The sequence below is a fragment of the Ctenocephalides felis genome, unplaced genomic scaffold, assembly GCF_003426905.1.
Source record: "Ctenocephalides felis isolate EL2017-DRISC unplaced genomic scaffold, ASM342690v1 CF-g0.4_SCAFFOLD_00845, whole genome shotgun sequence".
Classification (NCBI taxonomy): Eukaryota; Metazoa; Arthropoda; class Insecta; order Siphonaptera; family Pulicidae; genus Ctenocephalides; species Ctenocephalides felis.
In genome coordinates this window covers 55,382,378-55,403,171 of record NW_020536999.1, presented here as the reverse complement: position 1 = coordinate 55,403,171, position 20,794 = coordinate 55,382,378, and the positions used below count along the sequence as shown (strand labels likewise).

Genomic DNA, 20,794 nt, shown 5'->3' with positions numbered 1-20,794 from the left:
TCAAAAAATACGATTCGTGCCTAGACAATATAATAATAAATAAAACAATATAATAATAAAAATCAATTATGTGTGCGTGTATGTGAACAAATTTTTTGCCGTAAATCGACGTTTTCTCAAAAAACGGCTGAACCGATTTTAAAAATTTAAAAGCCATTCGATGTATCTCGATGACTCGATGAGAACTATTGTCTGTCAGTTTTGTGCGACGATCGGCCAGGCGGTTTCTTTGTAAATCGCAGAAAAGTGGAAAAATTTTCGTCCACGTTTTTGCCCGCAATTCTGAATCGATTTTGAAAATTCAAAAATTGAGAATCACGCTGATTAGTTTTTGGTAGAGATCGGCTGGGCCGTTTTCTTGTAATAAAGTGTTAAAAAAAATTAGTCGACGATTTTTATGATTTTTATTTGACGGTAGATACCATAGTCTTCTAGATCATACTTAAATATTATGGCCCTACGACAACTCGTTTAACTTTAAAAATTCGTCAAAGTTTGCAAAAATTAGTATCGTTTCTTTGGCATTTTGAGACCTTTCATCGACGTTTGCTCAAAAACGTCTGAACCGATTTCAGAAATTTAAAAGCCATTTGATGTATCTTAATGAGGATTATCGTTTCTCAGTTTTGTGCAACGATCGGCCGAGACGTTTCTTTATAATTTGGAAAAAAGTGTTAAACTTCTCGTCCACATTTAAGCTCATCAAAACTGTTCTAAAGATATTATTTGGGAATGATACTGAAAATGTGTAGTTTTTTTTGACGTTTGTTAAAACTAAAATTAGACAATTTACTTGGTATAACGATAGAGTACTTGGTCTAACTTGGTCTTAATAAACATACTAAACCATTAAAGTCCTACGGAAACTGATTGATTTTTGAAAATTTGCTTTTAGAAAATACCCAGGGTTAACGTGTTCGTTACTTTTAATCACTCATAAATTGATCTATTTTTTATTAATTAAGTCGATTATTTACACATATCGTGAAGCTCATGTTATAAATTGCCTCAAGGCAAAATACCAACTAGTTTATCAATTGTGGGCGTTAATTATTTAGCAGTGACATCTTCATTCTACATTCATCATCTTCAAAATTTACCTGTCACATTCCAAAATTAAAATTTGTTAAAAAGTAAAAGTAAACAAATAATTTTATAACAATTGACTTAAATCAAACATCGAAATCTTGAAATATATAATCAATATATTGTCTAGGGCTTGAATGTTCTAATATAATATAATATCTGAATTAATGTGAAGGCCAAAAAAGTAGATTTACTTCAGACAAATATAATTAAAAAATTGTCTTTATTATTACTGATGCAACTTTTTATTATAAAAATAATAAATAATTATACTAAACAATAATTCAATGTAAGTTTGGTGGAAGTTCTACAAAATTTAACCATTGAATATAACTTTATGTCCGGCCGATATGACTTGTGAAATAATGATGTTTGACGATTTTCAAAATATGAAAATGCTAGATTCTAAAGGACGATTTGAAAAATCTCAGAATTGCATTCCTCAAAAGTGTGAAACTTGTGCAAAGAAAACTCAGGATTTATTGATTCATATGCAATCTCATATTGAGACAACGCAACAATGTAAAATATGTTTTACAACATTTTTTAATTTTTCTGCTTTATCATCACATTTGAAAACACATGTAAAGAAGAGTTTATTTCAATGCCCTTTATGTGGCGATGTATTTTCTGAATCTTTACATCTTATTCGACATGTGATATTTCATATTCCAAATTTTGAAACACAATCAGCAAATGATGCTACTTCACAATTTTTGTATGATGATAATGTGAATGCAAATGATATTAGTGAAAGAGAAAATAATTTGGGAGTAGATATTGAAGAATCACAAATATCTGAATTGAATGACAGTTTATTATTGACTTCAAACAAATGTGTTGCAAATATAAATTTAAACAACGCATATCCAGATAGTATATCAGTCTCCATCAGTAACAAGTCTCCATGTATAAATACATCAGAAATAAATATTGATAAAATCGTAAGCAATGTAGATAATGAATGTAAAGACGATTACTTTGTTTCATTAGAGAAAATGGAAGAAAATATCATTCCTCAAAATTACGAACTTGACAACCAAAAATTACAGAATGTTGATTTACCTTCAGTTGAAAATTCACTATCACCTATTACAGAAAACCAGAATAAGTTGTCAAAGAAAGTAAAGAAAAAACGAAATATTTTTTGTGAAATATGCGAAAAATCATTCAAAGAGGCAGGTGCCCTTACAGTTCATTTGAGAACGCACACAGGAGAAAAACCTTTTACATGTAAATTGTGTGCAAAATCTTTTAGTGACCAAAGTAATCTCTCAGCGCACATGCGTGTCCACACAGGTAATTTAAAAAACAGCTAAAAAACTATTGAATATAAAAAGCATCATTACAGAACTTTGGTTGAACTATTTTCAACTAGCTCTTATATACAATTATTGACAACTATATATTTCACCATATACATATATATATATATATATATATATATATATATATATATATATTAACAAAGTCTAGTAATCAGGCATAACATCAATAAAAAACCTGAATTACTTTCAAAAATTTATTTTACATCCATATGTTTGGCTATAGCCATCATTTAGTTATTAATAAAAAAGTTATAATTATAAATAAAAAGAGTTAATAGTACTTACAATTAATTTAATAATCCATGGTATCAGGATATTTGATGTTGAGATATATGAGTAAGTTCTTGTGGGGTGATACATCAAAGAATAAAAAGCAAAATATATATATATATATATATAAATTGTAAATATATGATTCGATTTTAAAATTATATTTACAGGTATAAAACTTCATAAATGCAATATATGCGATAAAAGCTTTGGCCGAGCAACACACCTTAAAAATCATTTAAGAACTCATACTGGTGAACGTCCATTTAAGTGTGAGATATGCAGCAAATCATTTGCTTCACCTGATACATTATCAATGCATAAAAGGATTCACACTGGAGAACGTCCTCACCTTTGCACTCAGTGTGGTAAAACCTTCAGACAACCAGATAGTTTTATAAAGCATATGAGAGCTCATTCGGGAATGCGGCCACATAAATGTGAAACATGTAATAGAACTTTCTCAGAAAAAAGCGCTTTAAAAATTCATTTAAAAACTCATACTGATAATCAACCAGTAAGTTGTACTGTTTGTGGTAAAAAATATAAGTATTTTAACACCTTGAGCATGCATATGAGAACTCATACAGGTGATAGCCCTTTTAAGTGTAAGATTTGCTGTAAATCATTTATACTCGCAAGAACATTAACTGATCATATGAGATCTCATACAGGTGAACGACCATTTCATTGCAATATTTGTGGCAGGAGTTTTGTTCACAATAGTGCTCTTTGGGCTCATTTACGAGTTCATTCCGGAGAACATCCTTATAAATGTGATATTTGTGATAAGACTTTCAATCAATCAAGTAACTTAAAAGTTCACAAGAGAGTTCATACTGGGGAACATCCTTATAAATGTGATATATGTGATAAGGCCTTTACCCAGTCTAGCAACTTGACTGTTCATAAAAAGATTCATATGGAAGAGCAAGTAGTTCAGAAGTGCAATTTCTGTGGAAAATGTTTTAATAGTGCAAAAACCCTAAATAAGCATATACAAGAACATGATCAGAAAGGAAAATAAAACATACGAAAGAGAATGTGAATCTCAAGGTTTTACTCATACTAAACTATTTCTCAATCAATTTATTTTTTCATATACATATTTGATTTTAAGAAGTTTAAACTGTAATATAAGCATATATGAATTTACTGAGTTCTCTGGATGCACTTTTGGGCACATTATATTTTATTTTATTTTTAAATGTTTAAATGTTGAAATCATTTTCATGAAATTAGTTTTGAAGAACTGAAACATGATTTATAGGATATCAGTAATAAAATATTTAAATATTCTCAAGACATTATTTAGTTTTTTGCGTTTGGATAAACCTAGATTAAACCTAGATCATTCATCAAATAAATAGGGTGCACGCTGCGTAGGACAATTATTGTTTTTAACACTTTGAAGACTGCATGGCCACTGGTGGCACACAACACAATTACATTAAGGGACCGCTTGCCCTCCGCTAGGCACACGATATGGGTTATCTGGAAGATCATTTTTGATGCGGTCCCCACGAGTAAAGCACGATTTTTGATGCGGTCTTTTACGTGTTAAATCAAAACTGTTATATATAATCAGTAGGATATCTCTTCATCGATTTTTAATATCAACACGTTCCAACAAGAGAGAGCGTTCCCCATTGATAACGTAATTAATGAGCCCACCCAAGTTGCTAAATCATGCATTCTTTATCTTTTATTTTGGTCATTGTTATTATGTCTGAGAAATTTGATCCATGTATTCATATGCTTCTCCAGCAACTACTGCATCATCATATGCTTCCTCAGCACAACTACATCATTGTTTGTTTCCTGAAGCTCAAATGACCAGCTCACTCAATACTTGTTTTCAGATGTTATTGGTATCCATATGTTTATCACTTGAAACTTCACTGCTCACATCAAAGCACTGTATCAAATTTCCGACAACAAACTTAAAACCTTATTTTGTAGCACAACTCACATGGTAAATATTGCCACAGTTTTTATAAACACCCACTCCGGGAGAGTGGTGAAAAAGAAAAATATTTAAAAAATATAATAACATTTTACATATTTTCCTTTTTTCATGCTTCATTTTTTAATAAAAAGTGCATAATCCATTCATTTATAATTTTTTTTCAATATTCTGTAATCATCATCATTAATTTTGTTATTTTATATTCATTATTATTGTTCTTGATAGAAGAACCTGATGATGGAACATACCTAGTTCCAAAACGTCTACAAAAATCTACAAAAAAAAACTTAGTTTTTTATTTATTGGATTAATTGTTTAGAAAAGAAAGCCTTCTCATATCAATAAAATATCTATTAAATATATGTATATATATTTACAATAAAATATCTATATATGTATATATATATATATATATATATATATATATATATATATTAGGGTGGTCCTTAGAATGGTCATTTTCGAATTTCCTTGCTCCCAGGGGCTCAAATGGTTCCAAATAGATAAAAAACAATTCTCTGAAAGATTTAGCTCTTAATATTATCGTTTAGATAGAGCGCAATTCAATCAAAGTTTTGTATGGAAATAGCATGAAAAAATTTTCAAAAATTTTAAAAATGTTTTTTAGATGTAATTTAGCGAACAAATGAATGAATAAAACTCATTCATTTGTCGATAAGTTACAACTAAAACATTTTTTTCTCTTTTTGCTCTTCCCATACAAACTTTGATTGAATTGCGCTCTATCTAAATGTTAATATTAAGAGCTAAAACTTTCAGAATTGTTTTTTATCTATTTGGAACCATTTGAGCCCATGGGAGCAAAGAAATTCGAAAATGACCATTTTAAGGACCACCCTAATATATATATATATATATATATATATATATATATATATAGAGAGAGAGAGAGAGAGAGAGAGAGAGCGGTGGGTAACTCACTCCGATATGACTCCTCCCTCGGAGTGAATCGGAGCAGGGTTGTATCGGAGTTGTAGGTGTGAGATCTGTTAACATGTACATACATTTGTTGCTTGAGATTTTTCACTAATACAAAGATTTGAAATCATGAAAATGAAAGATTTGAATCATTCGAATCAGGAATTTTTCGAGTCGGAACATCATTAATATATATGTACTCATATATAAGCAAAAATGATTTATTTTCAACAAATTTATTTGAAAGATCCAGCATTAAGAAACATATGCAGAAGCAGTAGATATTTGTGATCTAATATTATGAGTCTACAGCGAATGATATAGGATAACAATCTAAAGATACTAAGTCGATCAAAGCTGCAGTTTGAGTCTTGTAAAATTCAGGAACACATACAAGTCTGACATTTTCACCAGATACATCTGAAAATTATTCTGTATTAATATACTGCATTTAGAATTAATATAATTCACTAAACTGCATAGTTTAGGACATTATGATTAAATTGATAGTAACATCAAAACAAAACGTTCATGTATATACAAATTATTCCTATGCAACTACAAAATTTCAAGGCCGACTCAGACTGCAGTTTATTTTCTATTTAACAAGGAAGATATTATAGTTTATATTTTACTTACCTTCATACAGATCAGTAGCAAACTCTGAGCAATTGCCTGCGAAATATATAGAAGGCAATTCTTCGATAATAAATGGATCTTTCTCTATGAATGGATAACAAGGCAAAGTATCAGGCGCCGTAGGTGCCATATGACGCCATTTTACAGTATTTTTAAGTGCTTCAATCGCAGATTCAATCTTGGTATAAGCTAGTAGGCTTTGAATTGGTTGTCCAGATGAACCCAAAATATTGCAGCCTACAGTTTAAAATTATACATAATTAATAAATTTGTTTATGGAAAATTTTCATTATCAAAACTTGATGCTATATTAAAAAGTTAATTATGATAAATAAGTATTTCTTTTCATTTTATGGATTTTTTATTTGAGAGAAATCTTCACTGTTCCAAAGAGACCCTAAAAGCATTCATCCCTTTGATATGGGACCTCACCAAGAGACTATGCTTCTGCTTCTCATTAATTAAATTGGTACCACGACTAATGAGTGACTCGACATGCGAGCGTTTCGAGATACGAGCCGCCAAAAGAGCGGCGTGTAAGAGTTGTATACGAATATTAATTGCAAAATGAAAATCACTAATATATGATTTTCCTTGCATAAAAATATATTTGTTTTATGATAGTAAACTGTTTTATAGTTAGTCATTTCAATTTTATATGAATATTAATATTAATTGTGTAGTACCGATTCATCCATGCAAATATATTGAGAATTATTTTAACATTTGAAATTTTAACTATATATTGATAGTGATAGTACATAAATAGCATATACGTTGAATTCGCGATTTTTGCTTTCTCTGCATTCAGAAAATATTTAGCTTTATAACTACAAGTCCAAAATAAAGTGCCATGCTTGCTTGAATTAAGGCATGAAATTATTGAAATATATGAGGAAGTTAGAGCATGGCACATTATAGATATGTACTGTGTTTAAATAGAAGTAGTTGATAAAATGTATAACTTTAGCTGAGGGCCTTATCATAATCTATAAGCAGCACCATAAAAGTTGTAACAATTTGAGCACGGGTGTTGTTCAATGAAACATGTCGAAAGCATTTCAGCAATATCATGAATGGTGTATTTACGTTACGTATTTATGAAATTTAGTAAACTCTCCTTTGTTAATTCAGGCTGTTGAGTTATAATTTAACCCTTGTAGCTGTGGACTGTATTAAACACTGATTCGATTTGTATTTGTATGTGTTTGTTGCAGTTCTTATAACAATCACTGATTTGTTACTAAGTTATAATGAAAGAAGATATATTTATTTATTACTTATTAAACACGTTGTTAAGCGGACTTTACTTTTAGAAGTGTACAATCAGTCCTATTAAAATCTCCGCTACTCCCTCTACCAGGGGTAGCAACCATTACGTGTAAAAGCTCAATACCATGAAAATGGCCAATATGATAAAAAGAAAATACATCCGAACAAATGGATAGAAAATAACAATATTTAAATTAATTGGTTTATTTGTATTATTAAAAAAAAATAGAAACCACAACGATTTAATGCAATCCCTTCAAGTTATGAGTGTGGTTACAAAATGAAATAAACTGGTAGGTTTGGGTTCCAATGCATGTCACAATCATATATAAACAAGTATAAATGGTCACAATGCATTTTTATATTCTGCCTTTATATACTCACCATCAATATTGCAGTGGTAAGGATTTGTCACAGCACTGAGTGAGCCTGTCACATGAGCTTTTGGAAATAAACAATGATGCAGTGGTTGCTGAGGAAGCATATGATTACTAGGATCAAATTCCCCAGGCATAATATCAACTGATACAGTAGAACAAATGCCCTAAATCGAAAACAAATTAATCATATGCAAAGCATTTGCAATAGTATTATTCAAAAATGGAGATACACATACCATCAAAAAATCATCAAGATTTTGTATAATTTTAATATCATTGCCAATATTTTCAATATTTTTTTGCTTATATTCAGCATTTTTCTGTTTTACGTCATTCTGGCCTTTGATTGAATTACCTGAATTAAAAAAAATAACTTGATAACCATATAATATTAAAGTATATTAATAAAGCAATATATAGCATACTTAAGAAATCTGAAAAATCTTACCAGCAATTATAATTCTAACCAGAGGCGTTCCTTCACCATTACCGATAAGCCCAGACAACCAATCATTAAATATATGAAGAGACAAAGTGTTATCTGTTAAGGAACTTAAAGATAATCCAGATAGCAATAAAATCTGAGGATTTGTACTTTTTTTTGGCAAGATCATTGATCGAATGCTTTCACAATGAGAAAATATAATGGTATCTATTAAAAACTTTCCATCAGCACATTCACAACCTGAAATGAATAACAAATTTCATAATCAAGTGTAAAAATGTCATATCTATATAACTATTTCTTTTAGTATTTAACACTCTTATGTAGTTAATGAAAATGTGTGTAATTATAAAACGTAAAGTTTTAAAATTTAAGTATTATTAAAATGTATAATACTTCATTTTGGACTTGAATAAATTTACCTAAGACTGCACAAACGACACCTGTTGCAATTTGATGTATATCTATATCACCAATTAATCTAATTCTATTTAACTCATCTTCTAAGATCAATATATCGTCATCATCAACAAAATTAAATCTGGTTGGCAAAGGAATTAGTTTGTTTTCTTCCGAAACTTCTTTTAAGATACTTGGTTTCAACTCCTGGTGCTTAAATAGTGTTCCAACTAAAATACATTTATTTTCTCCTACATCATGTATTTCACTCAGCTTCTTGACAGGATACTTGTTACCTTATTTATTTAAAAAAAAGATAAGAATAGAATTGAACTATAGTAACAAACACCGCTAACTCTTACCAAATCTTTTATAAACTTCTTTCAAGACATTTTCCTGCATTAACTTGAGACGAGCGGTATATAAATGACAAAATTGTCGGGAATAATCTTTCTTAGTTTGATTGAACCTTCTTGATTTGTCTTCATAATTAATAATTAAGCGTTTAACAATTGAATTATCTGGAACCATGTTTGAACATTTATAAAAAAAATATTTGTGCTTAATCTAACTTGGCTGATACTTAATTTGGCAATTCTAAAAATATAAATTTAGTAATCAAGAAAATTATAATTATCAACTGATTAATTATGAGCAACGGATTTAAGAGGTTATGAAGCAACAGCGTAGCCACTTCACAGAAAATTTAATTGTTCGCTGAATTTAAGGGTGCAAGCACACGAGAATATTCCGTTAGTCGGATTCTAATTGGAACAATGTTGGATATGAATAAACGAACAAAATATAAATAAAACGAACAGTATATAATGATCTATAAGATGGTAATTAACGTTAACGGTAAGATAAAAATTAACATTAAAAACTAATGATACAGTCAATAGTTAATTGACAAGGTTACAATCATTATTCTTATTTATCTATGGTTTCAATTACAATATTTTATATAATATTTTTCACGCATGTAAAGAAGTTATTTGCTATAATTCTCCAGATCAATTTAAACCTAAAATCAGGGTAGAGATTACTATACTTTTTTTGCTCAGAATCACCGTTTTAAAGTTTTACTTTGAAAATTTTTAGTTATATATAGATATTATATTAATGAAATAGATATTATAGTCAAATGAAATGTATATATTATATGAAAACTGTTTTCATAATCTCTCATACCAGGCAACTCTGCCTGACTGAGATATGAAAATAATGTATATATATATATATATATATATATATATATATATATATATATATAAATAATAAAAAAAAAATTAAAAAAAAAAAGTACGTTTAAACGCCACTCACGAGCACTAACTATTTTTAAACTAGTTGGTTTGGTATTTTGCCTTGAGGCCAGTTACATGAACTTCCCGATATGTGTAATAATATGTAAATAATAAATTAATTTATGAGTGATTAAAAGTATTCCAAGTGGATTTATTACACATAATTGAAATCGAACGAACACTTTGGCACGGAGTATTTTCTAAAAGTAAATTTTCAGAAATCAACAACTATTATAATTGAACCAGTTTCCATAGGACTTCAATAGCTTGATATGTTCATTAAAACCAAGTACTCTATCGTTATACCAAGTAAAATCGTCCAAAAAAAAACTACTCATTTTCTTAAACTTAGATGAACGTTTAAAATTAAACTACTAGTCGTAAGGCCGTAATATTTCAGTAAGTTCTATAAGACCATGATATATATCATTAAAAAAAGTTTCATAAAAATCGGGTCAAATTTTTTTCTCAACAACGAATTTCAAGAAATCGGCTCGGTAGATTTTCACCTAAAACTAATCAATATCATTCCCAACTAATATCTTTCGAACGGTTTTTGAATTTTCAAGATCGATTCAGAACTGCGGGCTAAAACGTGGACGAAATTTTTTTCACTTTTCTTCTATTTACAAAGAAATGGCTTGGCTGATCGTCGCGCAAAATTGATAAACGCTAGTCCTCATCGAGATACATCGAAATGGTTTTTAAATTTTTGAAATCGGTCCAGCCATTTTTGGGCACATACTTTTTCCAAATTTGGTCTCATTCGATTCAGAATCGCTTGAAACGTCGAGAAAACATAAAATTAACAAATCGGATTTTTTGATGAAAACATAAACTCCTCCTTCGGGAAGTTAATAATTCAAAGTAAGTTATTAACCCTAAACAATATAATAATTTATTAACATTATTAACATTACACAAAATCCAGGACAAGAGGTTTTGAATGTTGACAATCGCGCCATGATTTATGTCATGAGATGGAAGCCTAGACACGCAATACCAAACCAACAAAACTTTTGTCCGTTTTTGTCTCGTTCTGACACTCACCACACTCCCGCTCTCTATTGGACTGTGTTAGACAATAGAATGACATTTAGTGTAGCAATTGTTTGCTTAGCAAATGGTTTTCAAATTATATTTGCATAGAATTTTGTTTTTATTTTAATTGCATTGTATTTGAAATAATTTTGTGTCTAAATTAATAATTGTATTGTTGAAATACAAAGATAATAGGTAAATAAGCCATAAACTTTTATAATATAATACAAAAGTTTATGAAATAAACCAAAGGCATGGTCCGTTAAAAGTGTAACAAAAATGGAAAATAACCAGAAATCTAAAAAAGAAAACGTAGTGCCACATAAGATTAATGATAGTGATGATGTTTTGCTTGAGGTTGTAGATTCAGAGGACGAAATCCTTTCTGATTCAAGTGATATAGTAATTGTAGAAAATACCAAGGCTACTAATAAACAATGTCAAGTGACCAAAAGTTTAGAAAATTGCAATTTATCAACTATATTACCAAAACAGGCAAGCATATATTGTATAATAAAACTATGTTCTTAATTTTGTATAAGCATATTCAATCCAATGGTGACCAAAAAAATTACAAAATAGTGTAATATATTTTTTAAAACTTGTTCTTTATCTCTGTGAGTTAATTTATTTTAAACTTGTTGTTGAGTATATTATGATACAAAAATTATTTTGCAGACAGCCAATGGGGCTCCAAAACATCCCAACATATTTGGTTCTACACCCAATAAAAACAATGCCAATAGAAAAGATAGTCTCATAGTTATTGATGATTCAATAGACAATATCGTATTGCCAAATACTGATTCAAAAAAGAGAAAGAAGCGAATTCCCTCATTTATTGATTTATGTGATAATTCTGATGCAGAATCAGGCACACATAATAAAAAACCCAAACTTGAAGATGTAATAGTAATTCAAGACTCACCATGTGATAAAATAAAACCCAATATTATAAAAACAAGAAAGAGTTTGCCAAGAAGAGCAAAAAATAAAATATTTCAAGAAAGTCTGAGGAAGAAATCTGTTCAACCTCAGACACAAAATACTTGCAGTATTGAAAGTACGCAAGTTCAAAGACCAAATATTAATTCTGTAGAAAGTATCCCTTCTTTAGGAGATTCTAGCAGCAATATAGGGTATAATGTTTATAATCCTGTTGTATTCAAACATAAGACTGGTTTGAGGCCAATAATTGTAGATGGAAGCAATGTAGCTATGCAGTATGTACTGTTTTCTGCTTTTGTGAATATTATTGGCTGGCCATTTGACTCAGTGTGAGACATTTTTTGTGCATATACTTCTAAAAGTATAAGTAGCATTGAGTGTCATTACAACTTTTTACTCTGTAATTAGAAAATGAAAATTAATATATCTCCCCCTTTTAACGATATATGTTTGCTTAATTGAGTATTTTGCTATTATAGGGCATAATGCACGTTGTATAAAATTTCACACTGAATCAATGACCTGCCAAAATGTTGAAAAACTTTATATATAATGAAAATTAGAATTTCAAGGTCTTTTTGTGAAAATAATTCTTTTTTAGACATGGAATAGCAATAGGAACCAGAGATTTTTCTGTAGAAGGAATAGAGATATGTATAGATTATTTTGAAAAGCGGGGACACATGGTGAAAGTTTTCATACCCCATTTCAGGTAATTCATTGTATGCTTAACAATATCAACTTTGAGATTGAACTATATTTCATTATGTAGGCTTGCATCAAATTTTTCATCGAATCCCAAAAGATTGCAAGAATTGGAAAATCAAGGCAAAGTTATTTGCACTCCTTCCAGAAAAATTAGGGGAAAAACTGTAGCTAGTTATGATGACAGGTTTGTTTATTATTAATTAAAATAGTATCATTTAAGAAATAAATTAATTATAAAGTTATACAATTAGAGAATGCTTATTAAGTAAAACAATACGGCTTTATACACTTCAAATTACAGTCCTTTATACTTTCTGAAAGAATTGATCTATAAGAATATTCCATTCGAAGAAGAATTCATTGCTTGATCATTGATAAGACAGAAATAAAAAATTCTTTATTTTATTAAACTTAAAAATTTTTGTTATAGAGTACCATTTGAACATAATCGACATGTTAAAATTAAAGTTATGAAATGTTTTTATTTACTTAATTAAAACTTGTTCTAATTTGAATAAAACTATGAAAATAGGTACATCATACAAACAGCCGCTGAATTTGAAGGTGTTATAGTTTCAAATGATAATTATCGAGACTTATTATATGAGAATCCTGCTTGGACAAAAACAATTGAAGAAAGGTAAAAATAATATTGTTTTCTGTTTATTCACATTTTATGCAAACCTATTTTCTTCACAGACTGTTGATGTTTACATGGGTACAAAATTTTTTAATGTTTCCAATGGATCCTTTAGGAAGGCATGGTCCACGTTTAGAGGCGTTCTTACGATTTTAATATTTTGTTTAACATGATTTTGCGTATACATTTTTGATACTAAATTTTTTAGTCAATTGAAGATTTTTAAAATCTTATATAGATCTGAAAATATTTATATATATGTAATAAAAGCGTTCAAAATGACAAATTCACTTATGACTTCGATTGCCGTTCATCCAATTCTATTTGAGTCATTTGCAACTGGCGCCTAATTGCGCCAAGCTGTGTTAAAATACTATTTGTAGCTAGTTTTTCATCAGAAAGTATTTTAGTTAAACAATTTTCATCATCGTGAGTATCGTCTTCATTAACAGAACTCTGGAAAATAATAATATTGCTGCATTATTATGTATTAAATTAAAGTCAGTGCTGTGATTTGTGTATGAAATGCCTTTGTACTGAATAAAGTTATTTTGTACATGTGTATGCATAGTTATCAAAAATATTATATATAAAAATAATTATGAATTGAAATATTTTATATAATTTTATGTTAAAAAATTCTTGATATAATACATGTTATTTTGAGTATGATATTTGTTTTTAATTATATTGAGTTAGTAAGATAGCAAGTAGATGCATTTTCCAAATATGTCAAGAGGAAAGATGATATATTTGTATGAAAGATAATTTACCTCAGAATAGCTCTGCTTCTTGTTTCCTGTAAATTCACTGTCTGAACTACTGCGGCTACCACTGTCTTCAGAAACTGATCTCTTATTATTGTCATTCCTGTCATCTCGATAACCATTTGAAATATCCCATGAAGCAACTTTGCTCGCATAATCTTCACTAATTGTACTGTTAGTTTCAAAATGTTTATATGTAATTTCTTTTGACTTTGGGATACTGAGTTTATGAATTTGTTCTGCTAGAGATTCTGTATCTTTCGTTAGTGAATTTGCAAAGACAGAATCAGAATCAATATTTGTAGAAAATGGTAAAAGTTTGTTCTTCAAAGCCGGTATAGGAGGGGATTTAGACCTCGTTGGAACAAAAGATGTTGTCGGTTGTTGTGTGTTATGGGGACATGATTTTCGCGCTTGACGTAATCTTTCTTTTTCTTGTTCAACTTCTAGTTGGAGCTGTTTCTTTCTTTCGTTGAACCTTATAGAATTCTTTCTCATCTGTAAAAAAAATAAATTTACACCTTAAAAAATATTTCATCAAGCATGCAAAAGATTACATTTTTAATTTTTAATATACAAATATAGTTGTATATTGTAAACTATTAAATTTTGCACAATTACAACTTATTGAATAACGAACTAAATATATGCCGAATACATATATGCCGTTTTTTCTAAAAGCACGGCCGCATAATCTAAATATTAATCAATTTTTATAAAGAAACTGTATGTATGGACTATAATATTTTACTATGTTCATTAAGACTAGGTAGTCTATAGTCTATCGCCATTCCAAGTACCATTAAAAACGTAGAATTTTTTTGCAACAATTACAAAAAAAAACGGCTTGGCCGAACGAATAAATAATAAACTCGTGATATTGCTGAAACTTCCCGTACCATAATTAAATATTCGAGCAAAAAAAAAACAATAAACCAATGATTATTAACAATTGTTTTAATATTTTCAAAAAGATAATTATAATTACTATATATTTCTTCGTTCATATAATATGCTGTGATTCAAAACACTTGAAAATGTTTACATTAAGGAGAAATCCCGAATCTGAGGATATATTTCTTACAAGTAGAATAACGCATATGAAATATATACAGTTTTAAAATGAATTGTAAATTAAATTTATTTTAAGTACAAAACTTTGTAAAAAAATTTTGAATTTTTTTTTTCTGAAGATTTTGAAATTTGTTTGAACCGTATAAGTGAACTTTAAAAATTAAAAATCTTGGTACGAAACCCAAAAAAATTGAAATAAAATTGGTTCTTATTATTGAAATATGTATAGAATAGTTGATAATTTGATGTGCATATGTCTATAATGATTATTTTAGAACCCCTAGACCTGCCTACACAAAAATTGATAAAATCTTTCATTTCGTAAATACAAATAAAATGTTTTTTGAATCACTCAAAACGAATCGAATGTTTTTTGAATTATTCAAATCGGTTGATCAGTGTTCCCGAAGTCGTCGACGAAAATTTGTATCCGCACACACATATACACACACACATACATCAATTTTTCTAATATAAGGTATGCAAAAATGTTCAGAAATCTTTGAAACGTAAAGATATGCAAAAATTCTCATTTTCGATTTTTTTGCGATTACTATAACTTACTCTACGCGAAGTTAAATATTAAGCAACATGAGTGCTTATCAAGTTTCATCGAATGGCTTTTAATTTTTTTAAACCGGTTCAGCCGTAAAAATCGGCTCTCTCGCACATACACATTTTCCAAATTTGGTCTCATTGGATTCAGAATGAATTAAATCGCCGGGAATATATAAAATTAACAAATCGGATTTTCTCCCGAAAACAAACTATTCCTTTGGAAAGTTAAAATGTTGTCATTCTTTTACTATAACTATTGTTGACTTTCATACATTAACTCACATATATGTATATTTTCATACCTTTTCCTTTCTGTTTTCTTGTGACAAAAGTTCCAGATCACGCTCCATCTGCATGTTCTGAATTTGTGCTTCAAGCCTTCTAGCCAATGCTTCTTCTTCCTCCATTTCTTTGCGCTGCTTGGCTTCCATTTCCAGGCGTTTTTCTCTTATTTGTTCACTCAATTCCATCTGGTAAATTTCACGTTTTCTAGCTTCTTCCTTACATTATTAAATATAGTATTAGATTCCTGTACTTTGTCAAATTATAGAACTTATAACTATATTTTATATAACCTAAACTTATATTTTGTTAGGATTTGTATTGGTTACCTTAGCTAAACGAATTTTTCTTTCTTCTGGCGTTTCAAAAGAGTCTCCAAAACTAGGATAGTAAGAAGAACGTAGTTGTTCGATCATTTTTCTCTTGGATAAAGCTTTTGGATGCCGGATCAACGATCGTTCATCATGAATTGGCCTCAAAACTGACATCACATGCTCGGAACCATCTACATCATTTTCCCTATCATGAGAATCGCCTCCACCAAAAGATATTAAATCTAGGCTCCTATTACGATAAGCTGGCCTGTTGCGAGATCTTTCGTTGAAAGTCTGAAATAGTGAAATTAAATTTATTAGTTAAATAAAAATTCATCAAATAAATAAGTGAAAATACAATTTTTTCACTAAGAGTTCGAATAATAATGGAGTTATAAAACTACGTTTTAGGAGTGCACCATTCTATTTATTGCAAAAACGAATATAAGTTATAAAATAAGTATTGCATAAGAAAATAGACAAATGCAGACAAAAATTGTTGCTCCAAAATACAAAATGCGTTTGTGGTTTTTTTAAAATATGTACAATTAAAACTGAAATATGAAATAGAAAAAAAAATAAAATGGAATTGTCATATAAAGATCCACCCTGTTATAAAATATTTTTCATCTAAGTAAGAATTTTTTTCCGCATAAAATTATGTTTAAAATAATTGTTAAATGTAAAATGTTTGACATATAATAAAAATATATATTTTTAAATTTAAGAAAATATATAGTGTATAGAAATATCACATTACATACTAACGAGCGTAATGGCTCTGTTTGTACAGCGATTGTGCATTTCTTCTGACGGGTACTCGTTTCCTGCGTTTCAAATCTATTCCTGGTCTGAGTCTGAGTAGCTGTCGCATTGGTAAAGCCTGATGTACTATATGCATCAGAGTCGGCGTAATCACTGTCATATTTCCGTTTTATTTTAGATTTTTGCTCCAAAGATTTTTGCTACAAATATAAGAAATTTAAAGCAAATTATTATTATTATTTTATAGCATAGTGCAGAGGTCGGCAACGCGGCGCCCGCGGGCGCCATGGCGCCCTCGGTCAACTTTCAATGCGCCCTCGGTTAATGTAAATGTATGATAACCTTAGCATAAATCAATTTCATATTTTCCAAATATAAGGCATATTGTTGAAAGTCTAAAAATAAATATAGAAAATTTTACTACTATATCATATTTAGAAGTTATAGACAAATTGGCAGAAGTTTTGTTCAAGATTTTGCAGCACTAGAACCTGTTCTAGGATTTTTTATAAACCCATTCAATGTTGCCGAAGATGATCTTCTGCAAAGTGTTTCAGTGTATTTCGAGATTAGTAATATCGAAGACGTGGAGTTAGAAATAATAAACTTGCAAAAAGGTATTATTTTAAAAGCACATAGTAATGATAAAATGTTTTGGAAGTCAATGAAAATAAGTATCCTATTTTAAGGAAATGTGCGCTAAAAATTTACTCATATTGTGCAACAACATACAATTGCGAGTCTTTGTTTTTAAATATGAAATATTTGAAATTAAAATACCGAACAAAGTTAAATGCCACATATTTAGTTAGCTGTTTGCGGACAGGGAACTTTAATTATATTCCCGATTATAAAAAAATAGCTGAAAATACGGACACACAAATTTCACACTAAATTATATGTATTATAAATTATATGTATTATAATTAGGTATTATTAAATCATACTCTTCGTTTATCAATGTACTGAATGTTCGTAATGTATATAATATATTATACTAAGAGAATAAAGTTATGAAAAATCTTTTTTTTTCATACCGATGCGCCCTCGATAATTTTCAGATTTAGTTTTGCGCCCTTAACGGCAATCTGGTTGCCGACCCCTGGCATAGTGCATAGTGAATCATTTATCAGGAATAAAAACGTTATCAAAAAAATTAATGGATTTTATTATGTTATTCATATCATTAATTAAATTTCAAACTAGTGGTGTGGGTGGCATCGTGCCTTAAGGCAAATTGCTGGAACTTCCCGTACCGTAACGAAATGTTCGAGGATTACTGAATGTTTTCAAATAGATTATTATAAATATTGTAACATTATCTAATATTTATAAGAATTATATGAACTGAATTGCAAACTTGAAATTATTTGTTTAAAGTATATTAGAACTATAGTCAGAATTAAAAATAAACTCTGAATTATTTTCGATATACAAGAAATTAAAAAAAAAAAAATGAAACAAAATTTTTTTTCCAAAATCAATTATTTTGTTAAGACTAGCATAAAGTTCTTTGAATCATTCAAATCAGACGCTTAGTTCTCTTAAAACTTAACTTAACTGCCATTTTTTACATATTTAACTTCGTATCTTTGAAATGGCTAGGCCTGCCTTTGCCAAAAACTAATAAACACTTCTCCCAATCATTACTAATTGAATAGAAAGATCATTCAAATCGGATACTCCGTTCTCTCAAAAAGTCGATTTCTATTTTCTGCACTCTTTGCTCCGTATTCTCGAAACGGCTGGACCTGCCTTTGCCAAAAACTAATCAGCTCTTTTTCCTATCGATAGGAATCGAATGTTTTTTGAACCATTCAAATCGGTTGATCCGTGCTCCCGAAAAGGTGACTTTGTATCCATACATACATACACACACACACACACACATCCATTTTGTCTGAGGTATGCCAAAATGTTCAGAAACCTTCAAAACGTCGAGAAATGTAAAAATTTCCAATTCCGATTTTCGGCCCATTACAATAACTTACCCTACGGGAAGATAATAAATCGTAAACTTCCTGAAGAAAAGGTTTGTTTTCGCCAGAAAATCAAGTCATTCTAAATCGTTTGAGACCAACTTTAAAATAGTATGTGTGTGTAATTAAAGAAGAAAAAACGGATAAACCGACTTCAAACATTAAAAACAATTTCTATGTAACTCGATGCGAGATGATCGACCAAGCCGTTTCTTTGTTATCAGCAGAAAGGTGCAAAAATTTTTGTACACGTTTTCGCAAAAAATCCTAAACCGATTTTGAAAATTGAAAAATCGTTTGAAAGATATCAACGGGAAATAGTGCTGATGGCTTATATTTATTATAATTATATTATTACTTTTAATACATAAATTTAATATGGCTATATAAAACTATAAAACTATACTATTTTTTACGTTTTCAATGATATTTAATATGGTGTCAGAGTTCATGCATTTTATAAACATCCTAAAATAGTAGAGGCCTACGAAAATTGGTTGAATTATATAAATCAATTAAAATTAGTAACAATGGGCCCGCGTTTTAGAACTTGCAAGTATGCGTTTGTGCACTATAATTAATATAATTATTGAAAATTGCATTCACTAGTTTTTAATAAAAGCAAAATGTTTATTTTCAAAATAGTTAAAAACATCTAAATAATTATATCTGAATTTCTAAACGATTTAGGCTATTAAAACACTCATCGGGAAGTTCATACAAGTTGCCTTAAAGCAAAATGCCACTTACACCTAATTTATTATAACTATACCTTCGCCAAATATTCCTTGTAGTCCCTGTTGCGTGCTAGTAAGAGTTCTCTTTTCCTTTGCTCGTATTCAGCTCCTAAGCTACTGATACATGAAACTCCTTCTGATTGAGATCTCCGATACTGGAATGGAATAAAAAAACACATTGAAAGTAGTAAATTCATAAATTATAAGTTGTTTCAAACATTGGCCGCCTTTGTATATATCATTATTTAGAATACTCTTAGAACTTATTACAAATTTTCAGCTATCGAGTTATTTCCTCTAACCGCAACAAATGTTCAAGAAACACTATAGATGTGATCGTACGAATCTTACGGTTGTAATATCAATTGCTAATGTATAAATTGATGGTGTACAGAATAAGAAACGTTTTATAATAAAATCATTTTTCTAGTTGAAGTCTTCTTTATGGAATCGATGAATACGCCAACCCGCTTCAAAGGTAATTAATTGCGCAATTTTGGCCGTCACTGATAATTTGCTCGATGGATGGATATTTTGTGTATTGTTTGAGCATACTAACTAACTTTACATTTCCTAGTTTTAAATAATGATTAAATATTAATGATGTTAGATTAAAGTTTGAAGAGATCTAATAGAAGTTTATGCCTTTTTGCAGTATTTAATAACATTAATTAGATGTTGATGTTCATATCATATTTTTCGCTCGCATTCAATTTTTAAGTTGTAAAATTAAATTAGTAATTTACTTATTTGAATTCTTAATATCGGTCAAATTCTGCGCAAGATTCGATCACACAATTCGTTCAGAAAATCCAAAAATCAGGAAACAACTTTTTCAGTGTCGTTCAATTCAATATCTTACAATAGATGTTGAAAACGGTGATAGTCAAACCAAATAAAATGGTATCAATTGTTATTTTTAAATGTTCAAAACATTATTATATCAATCT

The 20,794-nt window shown here is 29.3% G+C and overlaps 4 protein-coding genes across 4 annotated transcripts; 2 read left to right on the top strand and 2 right to left on the bottom strand.

Annotated features, from left to right (window-relative positions):
- Positions 1-1,481: 1,481 nt before the first annotated feature.
- On the top strand, positions 1,482-3,711 carry LOC113386022 (zinc finger protein 2 homolog). The gene is made up of 2 exons (XM_026623836.1): positions 1,482-2,385; positions 2,855-3,711. Exons 1-2 carry the CDS (start codon positions 1,482-1,484, stop codon positions 3,709-3,711), a joined length of 1,761 nt encoding a protein of 586 aa, XP_026479621.1.
- A 2,168-nt stretch (positions 3,712-5,879) lies between these two features.
- Positions 5,880-9,389, bottom strand: LOC113363672 (DNA polymerase delta small subunit-like). Its single transcript, XM_026606148.1, has 7 exons — positions 9,090-9,389; positions 8,751-9,023; positions 8,332-8,568; positions 8,120-8,238; positions 7,888-8,047; positions 6,232-6,468; positions 5,880-6,012 (listed from the first exon to the last, which is right to left on the bottom strand). The coding sequence occupies exons 1-7, from the start codon at positions 9,256-9,258 to the stop codon at positions 5,891-5,893; spliced, it is 1,317 nt and encodes a 438-aa protein (XP_026461933.1). The 5' UTR covers positions 9,259-9,389; the 3' UTR covers positions 5,880-5,890.
- A 1,717-nt stretch (positions 9,390-11,106) lies between these two features.
- Positions 11,107-13,642, top strand: LOC113376609 (NEDD4-binding protein 1-like). The gene is made up of 6 exons (XM_026616598.1): positions 11,107-11,567; positions 11,751-12,295; positions 12,622-12,732; positions 12,793-12,912; positions 13,261-13,368; positions 13,428-13,642. The coding sequence occupies exons 1-6, from the start codon at positions 11,352-11,354 to the stop codon at positions 13,522-13,524; spliced, it is 1,197 nt and encodes a 398-aa protein (XP_026472383.1). The 5' UTR covers positions 11,107-11,351; the 3' UTR covers positions 13,525-13,642.
- LOC113386011 (trichohyalin-like) lies at positions 13,370-20,023 on the bottom strand. Its single transcript, XM_026623827.1, has 6 exons — positions 19,880-20,023; positions 17,128-17,328; positions 16,379-16,657; positions 16,070-16,267; positions 14,142-14,633; positions 13,370-13,824 (listed from the first exon to the last, which is right to left on the bottom strand). The coding sequence occupies exons 1-6, from the start codon at positions 20,021-20,023 to the stop codon at positions 13,660-13,662; spliced, it is 1,479 nt and encodes a 492-aa protein (XP_026479612.1). The 3' UTR covers positions 13,370-13,659.
- Between the last annotated feature and the right edge of the window lie 771 nt (positions 20,024-20,794).